The following is an 11,847-nucleotide window of genomic DNA, read 5'->3' on the forward strand; positions in this document are numbered from 1 at the left end:
GGATAATTCCATTCGTCAACTTGACCCTCGCTGGGAGACGGCGGGCTGTGCCCTTTACCGCCCGGCCAAGTTGAATGGATAATTCCATTCGTCAACTTGACCCTCGCTGGGAGACGGCGGGCTGTGCCCTTTACCGCCCGACCAAGTTGACAGGATAATTCCATTCGTCAACTTGACCCTTGGTGGGAGACGGCGGGCTGTGCCCTTTACCGCCCGACCAAGTTGACAGGATAATTCCATTCGTCAACTTGACCCTTGCTGGGAGACGGCGGGGTGTGCCCTTTACCGCCCGACCAAGTTGACAGGATAATTCCATTCGTCAACTTGGCCTTTGCCAATGAAGAAACGCAAATTGATTGAATAGTCCTGAAGCGCCACATTGTTCATTCAAGTGTAGCTACATAAAAGGGGTTACACATTAACTGAAATAAAGTTTAAGATGAGACGCGTTCTAGGTGTTGGTGATGTGGCGGCCGTCCAGTTTAGTGAGACGATATGCGTCGTTGCCTAAAGCTTGTACGACCTTGAAGGGGCCTTCCCACTTAGTTGCGAACTTGTTGTGTGCGGCTATGTGACGTGCTTCTCCGGCCTTCCTCCAGACGAGGTCCCCTTCCTGAAAACTCCGTGGTCACACTTTCGTGTTATACTTCCGCTCCACCATGCGTTGACAAGCTTCGGCCCTCAGGACCGCCCGATCTCGCCGTTCGTGATCGTGTCGAGTTCTACCCTTAATTCTTGGTTGTTCAGCTGGAGATTCTCCATGTTCCGACGCAGAGAGGGCTCCCCCAACTCCACGGGCAGCATGGCATTCGTCCCGTACGTTAAATTAAAGGGGGTTTCGCCGATGGTGCCGTGTGGGGTGCATCGATATGCCCACAGGACCTCTGGGAGTTCGTCCACCCACGCTCCCTTTTTATCTCCCAAACGCCATTTAAGCTCTGCAACGATAGCCTTGTTCACTGCTTCGGCCTGTCCGTTGGTCTGGGGATGTTCCACTGAGCTCATGGCGTGCTTTATTCCCAGCCCTTCGAAGAACTTTTCCAGTCTTCGATTGATAAATTGCCTCCATTTATCGGTTATGACCGTCCGGGGCAAGCCAAACCGGCAAATGAGCTTCCAGCAAAACTTCTAAACCTGAGAAGCTGTAATGGTGGCCAAAGGTTCCGCTTCCACCCACTTGGTAAAATAGTCGATGGCCACCAATAGAAATTTTCGTTGACCGGTTCCCGGGGGGAAGGGTCCGACAATGTCTATTCCCCACTGAGCGAACGGCCATGGGGAGACGATCGTATGGAGTATGTGAGGTGGAGCGTGACGGTTGTTGGCGTGAGCCTGACATTGGATGCATCGGCGCGTAAATTCAACTGCGTCATTCTCCACCGTCGGCCAATAGTATGTCGCACGTAGTATTCTCGCCTTGAGCGTTTGTCCTCCGGTGTGGAAACCACAAACCCCGTGATGTAATTCATTCATCATGTATTGGGTCTCTTCCCCCGCCAAGCACTTGAGCAATGGTGACGAGAAACCCCTTCGGTAGAGGTCGCCGTCGACCATTGTGGATCTAGCGATCTTCTTCGTATCGACGGGACGCAGGTTTTCTCCGTGGTCTTGCCTGCTGATCAGCTTACGAATCTCCGTCCTCCAATCAGTAACGTCATCTGTCGTGATTGCTTGACATTCGACCGAGGGCTGCAGGAGGACTTGGCGGATGATGGTTGTCAACTGCCCCTTCTCCTTCCCCGTACTGAGCTTGGATAGTAGGTCAGCCCGTGCATTCTGTTCCTGGGGGATGTGCTGGATCTTCACGCTTTCAAAGTCCTGAACTAGGGAAGAAGCTTGGTGATAATACCAGAGGAGATGGTCCTCCCGAACCTGGAAATCGCCATTCATCTGACCCACTACCAACTGTGAGTCGGTTCGGCATGTCAACCTGCGGGCCCCCATATCCTTGGCAAGTTGCAAACCGGCCAGCAATGCCTCATACTCCGCCTGGTTATTTGACGCTTTGAACTTGAAAATCAAGGAATGTTCCATCAAGAATCCATTTGGTCCCTCCAAGACTACACCAGCTCCACTGACTGTCCGGCCAAACGCACCATCTACATACAATGTCCACTCACCTTGGCCGGTCAAAGGTATTTCGGCAGCAAAGTCGGCCAAATGCTGACCCTTCACAGACCCTCGTGGTTCATACCTTATGCTAAATTCAGACAACTCGACCGCCCATCCTACCATTCTCCCAGCCAAGTCGGGCTTTCTCAATATTTTCGAGACAGGGTGGTCCGTGCGTACCACTACTTGGTGGCTTTGGAAGTATGGTCGGAGTCTTCTGGAGGCATGCAGAAGGGCCAAGGCTACCTTTTCTACCTGTTGTACCGGGTCTCGACCTCGGTGAGCGTCCGCTGACAAAGTAAATGAGCTTTGGAGTGGGCTTCTCTTGTAAAAGAACCGCACTCACGGAAGCTTCGGATATTCCCAGGTAAACCTGCAGCTCTTCCCCTGGGATGGGTCGGTTCATGATCGGGGGCTGGGTGAGGATACTTTTGATTTCGCGAAATGTTGTTTCGCAGTCATCATCCCATGCATTGGTCGAAGTTTTCTTCATCTTTTTCAATATCGGACTGGCCCGTTCGGCTAGCTTTGGTATAAAGCGAGAGAGGGTCGTCAGGCGTCCGACAAGCCTTTGGATATCTTTCACAGTGCCCGGGCTCTGCATTTCTAATACTGCTCCATACTTGTCCGGTTTAGCCTCAATTCCTTGGGATGTCAGCATGAATCCGAAAAATTTACCAGCCGCTACACCAAATGTACACTTGGCCGGGTTGAGCCTCATCCCATACCTCCGTATCTGTCTGAAGACTTCCTCTAAGTCTTGCAAGTGCTGAGTTCCCTGTGAAGACCGTACGACCATGTCGTCGACATAGACGTCCATGCATCGGCCTATTTGTTCGGCGAATACTTTGTTCATCAACCGCTCGTAAGTGGCGTCAGCGTTCTTCAAACCGAAGGGCATGACTTCATAACAGAAGTTGGCTTGATCGGCCATAAAGGCCGTCTTCTCCCTATCCGGTCCATGCATGGGTATCTGATTATACCCCGAGTATGCGTCCAGGAAGCTTAGGATTTGATGACCGGATGCCCCATCCACAAGGACGTCAATGCTAGGCAAAGGATAAGAGTCCTTTGGGCAAGCTTTATTTAGGTCGGTATAATCCGTGCACATTCGCCATTGGCCGCTAGCTTTCTTGACCATGACCACATTGGCTAACCAAGTGGTATACGTGATTTCCTGGACGAACCCTGCCACCTGTAACTTCCTTACTTCCTCCTGGACGACCCTCCTTTTCTCTTCGCCCATCTTCCTCTTCTTTTGGGCTACGGGTCGGGCTTCTCTAAACAAAGACAAGCGATGCGACATGATAGAAGGGTGTATCCCCGGCATGTCGGCAGCTGTCCAGGCAAACAAATCCCGATTGCGCCATAGAGTCGCCCTCAGTCGCTTTTCTACTTCTTCTTCCAGTCCCCGAGCAATGGTAGTGACCTGAGTGGGATCTTTCCCCACTATCACAGGTTGGGTATCCCCCAGCGGCTCAAGGCAATCTTCCGTATTGGTCCGGGGATCTAGGTCGGCCATCGCGACGTCCGTACCACTCGTTCTCCTCCTCATTTCCCGAGGATACATCTTAAGGCCTGCGGCATAACACTCCGCGCCACCTTTTGATTAGCACGGATGGTGCAAATTGTACCCCGGCTGGTAGGATACTTCATCGCCAAGTGGGGGGTGGAAACAATGGCGCCAAAGGAGTTCAGGCACAGGCGTCCCAACAAGACATTATAGGACGTGTTGGCGTCTACCAGTAAGTATCTTACTCTCTTCTCCTCGCCTTCTCGGCCGGCCCCCAGACGCGTCCACAAGTCTAGATATCCCTTGGTGTCGACCCGCTCCCCAGCAAAGCCCCCCAACTGTTCATCATAAGGTACTATGAGGTCATCCGAGATTTCCATTTGCCTAAATGTCTTCCAGTAGAGTATATTAACCGAGCTTCCTTGATCCACTAATACCTTGCTCACCCCGTATCGCGCAATCTCGACCGTAATGACCATCAAATCATCTTGTTCCGGGTCAGGTGCGTGAAAATCCTCGTCGGAGAAGGTGATGGGGGGCATCGTCCTCCTGGGGACTTCTACGAAATGTATAGACCACAGATGGCGAATACTTCTTTTTCGTGCTGACGATGAGGCCCTACCGCCCGCGAATCCTCCGGAGATAGTGTTGATCACTCCTCTCAGCGGCCTCCCACTCCCACTGGCCCGACTTCTACTCCGACTTCTGCTTCTATCCCTATTTCTCCTTTCGGGACTTCCGGTTCTTCCGACCTGCCCTTGTTGATAATGCGGGCGATCATTCCAGCGGGTGGTACGTTCGTTAGCGGTCCTTCTATCCTGCGATAAGTTCCTGGGGCTCCTTTCCCAAGGACAGGGGTGTCTGGCAGGAGACGTTTCATGCCGATATGCCCGAATGTACTGTTTAAGATGCCCGACTTGGATGAGTTCTTCTATCCGGTCCTTAAGCGTCGTGCAGTCTTCGGTATCGTGACCCATATTCTGGTGATATAGACAATGCTTACTGTTCTCGGCCCCGGGTGGTGTAGGGCGTTTTTGTGGGGTTCGCATTACTTGCGTGCTCAAAGCCTCCTGCAATATCCGAGCTCGGGGAGCGTTTAGGGGGGATACTAGGGAAAGCGGGGGCCTCGGGGTCCCTCTCGTCCCTTCGCATTACCCGGACGGTGGGATTATCCCTGCTGCTTCCCCTCGCCCCTGTCCTTCGCCTCCTGAACCTCTCTCCGGTAATTCTGCTTCATCTCCTCCACCCGGGCCTCGTCCGCCGCCCGTTGGCGTAGTTCCTCCAGGGTCTTAGGTGGGGTACGACAGACACTTTCCTTGAATGGTCCCGGCCTGAGGGACAACATCACATACTGCAGGGTCATTTCCACGCTCAAACCTCTGACCCGTCGAACTGTCTTCGTGAACCGGTCCATAAAGGTTTTGAGCGGTTCCTCCTTTCCCTGCTTCAGATTCATCAAGTCGACCACGGTGACATCCTGCGCTCGGCACGCGACAAACTGCTCGTTAAACATGCCACTGAACCACTCCAAGGCTTCGCCTTCAAGGGACAATGAGAATGCTCGACACCATATGGCATCGCATCCCGTACGGAATGCCATAGCGTTAGTGAAAGACTTGATGTGCGCCTCAGGATCAGTGGTAACGTCATACATTTTGAACTGCGGGGGAACGAACTGGTCCGAAATGCGCACGTCCATCACCGCCTGCACGAAGGGTACCAGGACTGAAGGTATCTCCGGCTTTATCAACACCAAACTTTCTTCTTTCTTCTCTTCCTCCGTATTCCTCTTCTCCTCTTCCTGACGCCGGTCGTCCTGCCCCCGGGCACTACTATGAGCCTCCTTACTGCCTTCACCGGTCTCCTTCTCCTTTTCCCCTCTTAGTTGAGCTAGGCATTCGCCTCGCACCGCTGCCATTTCCTCCTCATGCCTCTTCTGCATTTCCTCGTGTCGCCTTTGCATTTCTTCCATCCTCATCTCCAGTGCTCGAATTACTCCGCTCGCCTCGTCGGTGCTCGTATTTCTCGTGGTCACCATTGGTTATAATCCTTCGGCCCCACGGTAGGCGCCAAAATGTTCCTGCTGTGGGGGTCTTCGGATCTTCCTGCGCCGTCCTCTGCTACTAGTCGCCCGGTCCTGCACTCCTCGTGTTCTGTTGTCCGTTGATCAAAGTCAAGAGCCTCCTGTTAAGTCCGACCGGGTACCTGCTAAAGGCACTCCGACGCTCAAGTCAGTGTTCGGTCTTTTAATATCAAGGGTATAGATAGAAAGAGAGTGAAATAAATGTGCATTAAATGTGTCTGCCTACCTCTCATCTTTGACTTATATTTATAGTTTTCTTCGTGGGCCAGTGATTAGTAGAACCTTAATTACGGCCCAATCATAGGCCCACCGCGGTTAATTGGGTCTTACCTTAATCTTGAATGTTTACCATATCTTAATCTGCGACCTCTGCCGTCCGTCCATGTCGTCCGCCTTAACGGGTGATTCTGGTGAAAGGTTGGTGCGTCTTGCGCTGAATCTTTCATCTGTTTGGCCGTCCGTCCCGTGTGCTGTCTCTGGCCATCCGGTACAGTTCCCAATGTCGATTAGATATATGAAACTGTTTTAATATATATATATATATATATATATATATATATATATATATATATATATATATATATATATATATATATATCAGAACATCAAAGAATTGCTGAAAGAATAGCATAAGATTAACTCACCACCCTGTTCCGGGACATTCAGTAGATGGAACTTGACTTGGAAAATCAAAAGGAGTTTGACATCTTAGATATTTATTTACCATTTTGAGAAAAAAATGTAATTCTAAAAAAAAAATACTAAAACCTTAAACAAACAAAAACTAATTATTGTAATTTCCTTTTCCTGGCGTAGTATAATTCAATTCAACTTAATGATGATATTTTTCTAATGGATTCCGATATTTTGACACCTCTTTGTTAACATTATTTTAACAACGTCACGTGTCAGCATGGGATTGGATGTTTTAATTTTTTAAAAAAAAAATAGAAAATGTGGCGTCATTACAGAGGAGGAGATTTGAATTTTTGCATTCCAAGTTTGCCCTTCCCGGTTTGTTCCAAAATTAACATTCTCTTTCTTCCCTGTTTCATCAGATTTCAAATGCTCTTTCATCCAATTTCTCTTTTCCGATAGGTTTCGTCTTCTCTCCTCCGATAATTGCCTTCGTTTTCGCCATCTGACTTTCGTTCTTCCTTCTCATTGCACTGTTGACCTTCGTTGTCGGTGTGGGTGACATTGTCATTGCATCTTTTGCTTCTTGGTGTGTTCGTTTTGCGAAATGGCGAGTTCTTCGAGCAGGGTAAGCGCGATCATCCTTGGTGGGTTTTGGTGTTTAGTGTTTCTTATTTTGAGTTTGGGTTTTGTGTGTTTAATTTCATTTAGGGTTTTTAAGTTTGGTTTTTTGGATTTTATATGCAGTTGACGGTTCGCCACTTAGTTTTTTGGATTTGTAAAGAACTACTACCTTAATATCGTCCATCGAAACGTAGTCAACGTTTTTGCAGCTGACATTTGTCCTCCTACGATTGAGCTGGTGCAGGAAACGACAAAACCTACCATTCGACTACCTATGTGGGCAGAAAACATTAAGGAGGTCAATGACATCCGCAGCAAATTTGTTCCGCCACCATCTGAGTAAGCATCATCCTCCAAACAAACAAACAACATTTAGTCTTTTATTTATATATTTTGTTCAATATTTTTTAATGTAGGTCAACTTAGAACTTTTATTGGATGATTGTAATAGTACTTTATGACCATTTCAACAATTGCTGGGATGACTGCAATATTATAAACCTAGGATTACATTGTCTTAAAGTCTATCATAATGATGTTATGTTAAAAATGCACTCATGAAGGTCACCAAAATGCAATGTTTAATATTACTTTTGGCCTTAGATTATGTCCTTGGTTTCTTTCCTCAACAAATAACAACAAAAATATAAAACCATTGTAGAGAATGACCATGGTCCTCTACGTTTAAAATTGAGGCTCCCTGTGTTGAGGATTTTGTCCAAATCCTCGAATTGACTCTGGTAATCGTTTACCGGCATCTGGTAAAAGATTACCACTCACAAATCTGCTGCACATGTGTTTGGACTTCACCCAAGTTGGTGGAATCACAAACATGGATGATTTCCTCCCTCTTGGGGTGTCCAATGAACACCTAGCATACTATAAAGAAGGTTCCATAACAGTTTGAATTCAAATCCACTGGATTCAATAAAAAACATTGCAGAGAATGACCATGGTCCTCTACGTTTGAAATTGAGGCTCTCAGTGTTGAGGTTTTTGTCCAAATCCTGGAATTGACTCTGGTAATCGTTTACCGACATCTGGTAAACGATTACCACTCACAACTCTGCTGCACATGTGTTTGGACTTCACCCAAGGTGGTGGAATCACAAACATGGATGATTTCCTCCCTCTTGGGGTGTCAACGAACACCTAACACACTATAAGAAGGTTCCATAACAGTTTGAATTCAAATCGACTGGATTCAGTCAAAAACATTGCAGAGAATGACCATGGCACTACTACAGAATTGCTTATAGATAGCGCTAAATAGATAGCGATTTTTTAAATAAACTCTATATATGAGTATGCGGAAGAATAGATAGCGTTTATTCAAAAAAGCGCTATCTATAGATATGATAATAAATAGCGTTTTTTTAAATAAACGCTATCTATAACTATTTAATATTATTTTTTTAATTTATAATTTAAAATATATCAAATAGATAGCATTTTAGAGAATAAGCGCTGTCTATTTTAAATTTTTTTAGAACAGATATTTCTCCCCAGTTTCGCTATTCGACGTTGTCTTGCTCCTTCCTTCGTTCATTGTGCCCTTTTCATCACCTATCACCTGTGCTTGAGGCAAGTTGTAGGGCTCCGTTCGTCTACTGGGTTTAGGAATCAAGTTCCCTCCTTCTCTTCTCTGTTTTGTTTCTCCTTTCCCTTTTTCATGAAAATGCATTTTTCATATCGCGTCATACCTTCAAAACGCGTTTTAATCGTGCTCACTAACCGTTTTTAGACATCGTGCTCATGTGAGAGATCTTCGTTCAGCCAGTAAGTTCTCTCGTGTTCTTCTCCCAAACTCTCTGTCCGATATGTCTCCAACTATTGCAAGTTGTAAGATGGGGAAGGTTATTGATGCTGGTACTCATTTGTCAAAACCCTGTATGTTGTATTCTCATTTTTGCATTGTTTTCTTTACAGTTTCTAATATTTGATTTTGTATTCAGATTCCCGTTTAATGCAGTCTGTAGAGAAAGACTATGTACTTGTCAATTCCCATTTTGCATCATTGGCGTCCCCTCTTATTCGTGCTGGCAGCGTAGAAGCCATTGCTGGACCTTCCAAACCCTATAGAGTCACGCAGTCAGTTGCGATGTGATGATCGTTCACACGTGATGCTATCACGACATGAAGATGAACACATCCAACGACATCATGACACAGTCGTCTTCGTCGATAGCGACTTAGTCGTCGTTACTCAGGTTTTCTCTAAACCCGACTCAATTCTCTTTGACATGACGCTTACTGCTCTTTTTGCTATTGCTTGTGATTTTTTGTGTTACGGTTGTAGAGACTCGCTTTCTTCCTTGCTTATTATGTTTAATTTTATAATCTATCTTTTTACATTTTTTTTTCTGCTTTGATTCATTCCTAGGTGTTTCCTTGATATTCATTATATTCTCTAATCTTGACTCATTCGAGTTTTGATTTTCTCTTCTAAATTCAATCGTTGCGATAATTTTTTAGGGGAATGTTGGCATTTTGGGATGAGTAATTGACCTTGGCATTCAATTTCACATGTGAGTTTATTGTCTTTTAGCTATTATTTTGTTATAGTTTCGGGGAATTCTATAATGCTTTATCTTTCGTTACTATTTATTGTGTCAACACGATGCTTGTCTTGACATATGAGTGTGCATTGCTTGTTTGATTGAACGATTAGGTAACCCTGACACATCTCAAGGACAAGCCTGCATCGTCTACACCAACTGCGTCATCCTCAAGTTTCAGTGCTAGTAGTGGGATACAGTCTGCGGCAGCTAGATTATTGGGAGGAAGCAACGGAAGCCGAGCACTTAGGTTTTTTGGAGGCAACGGTAGTAGCAAGAATAATGGAGGGAACAGTAGGATTGGTTCCATTGGAGCCTCCAGTACAAGTAGTTCAATGGCTAATCCAAATTTTGATGGGAAAGGTACTTGATATTCAATGTCGGTGAGGCAATTTTCATCAACAATTTGAATTCTCAAAACAAGGTATATTATTATTCGGACTTTGGTTGTTTCTAAGAATTTTGGATTCAACTTCATGAGTTTTTTTAGTTTGAATGTGCATAATTTTTTAGTTTGAATGTCTTGGTGAATGGTGATCCTGAACATGGTGATTTTTTTGTTATGTGAATGAAGGTTTGATACAACCTTGATCCCAAGGCTCAGATACCAAGCCATTTAATGTGGCTGGAAGCATAGTTGTTAAACTATGGGGTCAGCTCGTAAACTTGTTAACGAGTGCAATCCTGTAAATTGGGCCTAAGTTGATTATAAAGTCATTTCTTGGTGAACTTAGAGGTGAGACCGCGTAAAATTCCAAGTTCATATACAAGTTGGTAGGTTGACCTCCACATCCATTTTATAATGGTGTTGCACCATGTAATTTCTCCAAGTAGTATTGCATGTTATGTCACCCTTGGCTCATTTCGAAACCCCACTTCTTGATTATCCCTTACTATTTGTGATTATTGTTACTGCTGCTTAGTTGTTCTTCTACTACTAGATATTTTTCTGCCATTTTTGGTAGTTGCATCATCACTGATGNTGCTAGTTGTTTCATTGTTGCTTGATCTGTGAGAAAAGTGCATCACAGAAATTGACAACTGTTGGACGAGATGGTATATCCAATTTTATATGCAAAGTAGTGAGCTCTATGACTCCTATTAGGCATGTGTGCATTTTATCTCATGATTGTTCTGTTTCCTATCACCTACCAATTTGCTTGCTCANTGAATTTAAATTTTNGTTTAATGTTGTTACTTCTTGTTTTTCTTCTTCAGTTTCATTTAAAGTACCCTTTTTACACGAGTCGACTTTTGTTACTGTAGTGATCAAAACAAATCTCCTTCTTTCGAGTATCCAAATATATGAAAACCAAAATGTCTATCAACGTGAGAGATTAATTAATGCTTTAANTATTTAATAGACATGCATAGGAATGTAGTGTTGACTCTGTCAACCTGACTGTCTGAAATGCAATATTTTGCATTGGTAACATAATCTCCCAATTTTACACACTTCTTGTTAAGAGCTTATATGTACATGTATTTGCTTATTGGATTTATGTTAGAAGTCTAAAATAACATTATATATAAGCTACGAAGTTTAGTCTAGTTTTAATTGTGACATTACTATTTTTTAGAGTGTCTTAACAACATATTCCACTTTCATTAGTTAGAATTTTTTTTATATCAATGGTTTGTATCAATCTAGTTTATGTCAACAATATCAGAGTTTATTTTGTCCACTCAAGTCTGTTGTCAAATCTTAATAGCTATGTAGATAAGCTGGTCAGCCTTCTTATGTAGCCCTTCACTTTCCTTATTATTCATACTTATCTTCTGTATTAGTTTTTTCTCAATCTTATGGGATGACGTAGTGGTTAGGTATTCTGTGCTCATACGTTGTAGGGACAATGTATGTAGTGTAGAGCCTGTATTCAATTCCCTATGCTAGAACACTTGTTGGGCCAGTGACAATTATAGCAGTACGAGTGGGATTAATTTTTGGTTCAGTAGGTTTGGAGAAACCTATGACAGAACAAAAAGGGATTTCCTTTTTCTCTCCTACTCCCTAATTTAACTTAGTGTCATTTGCTTTTGTTATTTGGATGATCCATTTAGTTTGGCAGACTTTCTTGCTTGTGCTACTATTAATATTTTCATTCAGCAGAAAACCACCATTCTNCCATGTGTAGAGTTATTTGTTTATGTGATGTCCAGTAATGTTTATTGGTTGATAAACTGGCTATTTTATTTGGGGTATAATGTATGTACTAATTTTATTTCTTTTCTCCCCTATAAAACTTTTGTATTACTGGCCAATTTTTATTCCACAGGCATGCCTCAATGCAACCAGATCCTCATTGAATGAAAAATGGGTT

At 44.5% G+C, this 11,847-nt stretch overlaps 2 protein-coding genes and 1 long non-coding RNA gene across 3 annotated transcripts; 1 reads left to right on the forward strand and 2 right to left on the reverse strand.

Moving 5' to 3' along the window:
• Window positions 1–1,128: 1,128 nt before the first annotated feature.
• Window positions 1,129–3,634, reverse strand: LOC106778352. Its single transcript, XM_014666314.1, has 2 exons — window positions 2,459–3,634; window positions 1,129–2,367 (listed from the first exon to the last, which is right to left on the reverse strand). The coding sequence occupies exons 1-2, from the start codon at window positions 3,632–3,634 to the stop codon at window positions 1,129–1,131; spliced, it is 2,415 nt and encodes an 804-aa protein (XP_014521800.1).
• Window positions 3,635–3,663: 29 nt separating this feature from the next.
• LOC106778353 lies at window positions 3,664–4,674 on the reverse strand. Its single transcript, XM_014666315.1, has one exon. The coding sequence runs from the start codon at window positions 4,672–4,674 to the stop codon at window positions 3,664–3,666; it is 1,011 nt and encodes a 336-aa protein (XP_014521801.1).
• A 3,895-nt stretch (window positions 4,675–8,569) lies between these two features.
• Window positions 8,570–9,498, forward strand: LOC111240672. Its single transcript, XR_002666174.1, has 3 exons — window positions 8,570–8,837; window positions 8,924–9,178; window positions 9,444–9,498. It is a non-coding gene; the product is annotated as an uncharacterized LOC111240672 (long non-coding RNA).
• Window positions 9,499–11,847: the final 2,349 nt, after the last annotated feature.

This window comes from Vigna radiata, unplaced genomic scaffold (genome assembly GCF_000741045.1).
Source record: "Vigna radiata var. radiata cultivar VC1973A unplaced genomic scaffold, Vradiata_ver6 scaffold_407, whole genome shotgun sequence".
NCBI classification, from domain to species: domain Eukaryota; kingdom Viridiplantae; phylum Streptophyta; class Magnoliopsida; order Fabales; family Fabaceae; genus Vigna; species Vigna radiata.

What these genes read in the sequence shown, in the direction of transcription:
- LOC106778352 (XM_014666314.1), bottom strand. Translation starts at nt 3,634, where the DNA reads ATGGCCGACCTAGATCCCCGGACCAATACGGAAGATTGCCTTGAGCCG. An exon ending in TGGGAATATCCGAAGCTTCC is followed by an intron (nt 2,368 to 2,458) that starts GTGAGTGCGGTT and finishes CCGGTACAACAG; the next exon opens with GTAGAAAAGGTAGCCTTGGC.
- LOC106778353 (XM_014666315.1), bottom strand. Translation starts at nt 4,674, where the DNA reads ATGCGAACCCCACAAAAACGCCCTACACCACCCGGGGCCGAGAACAGT.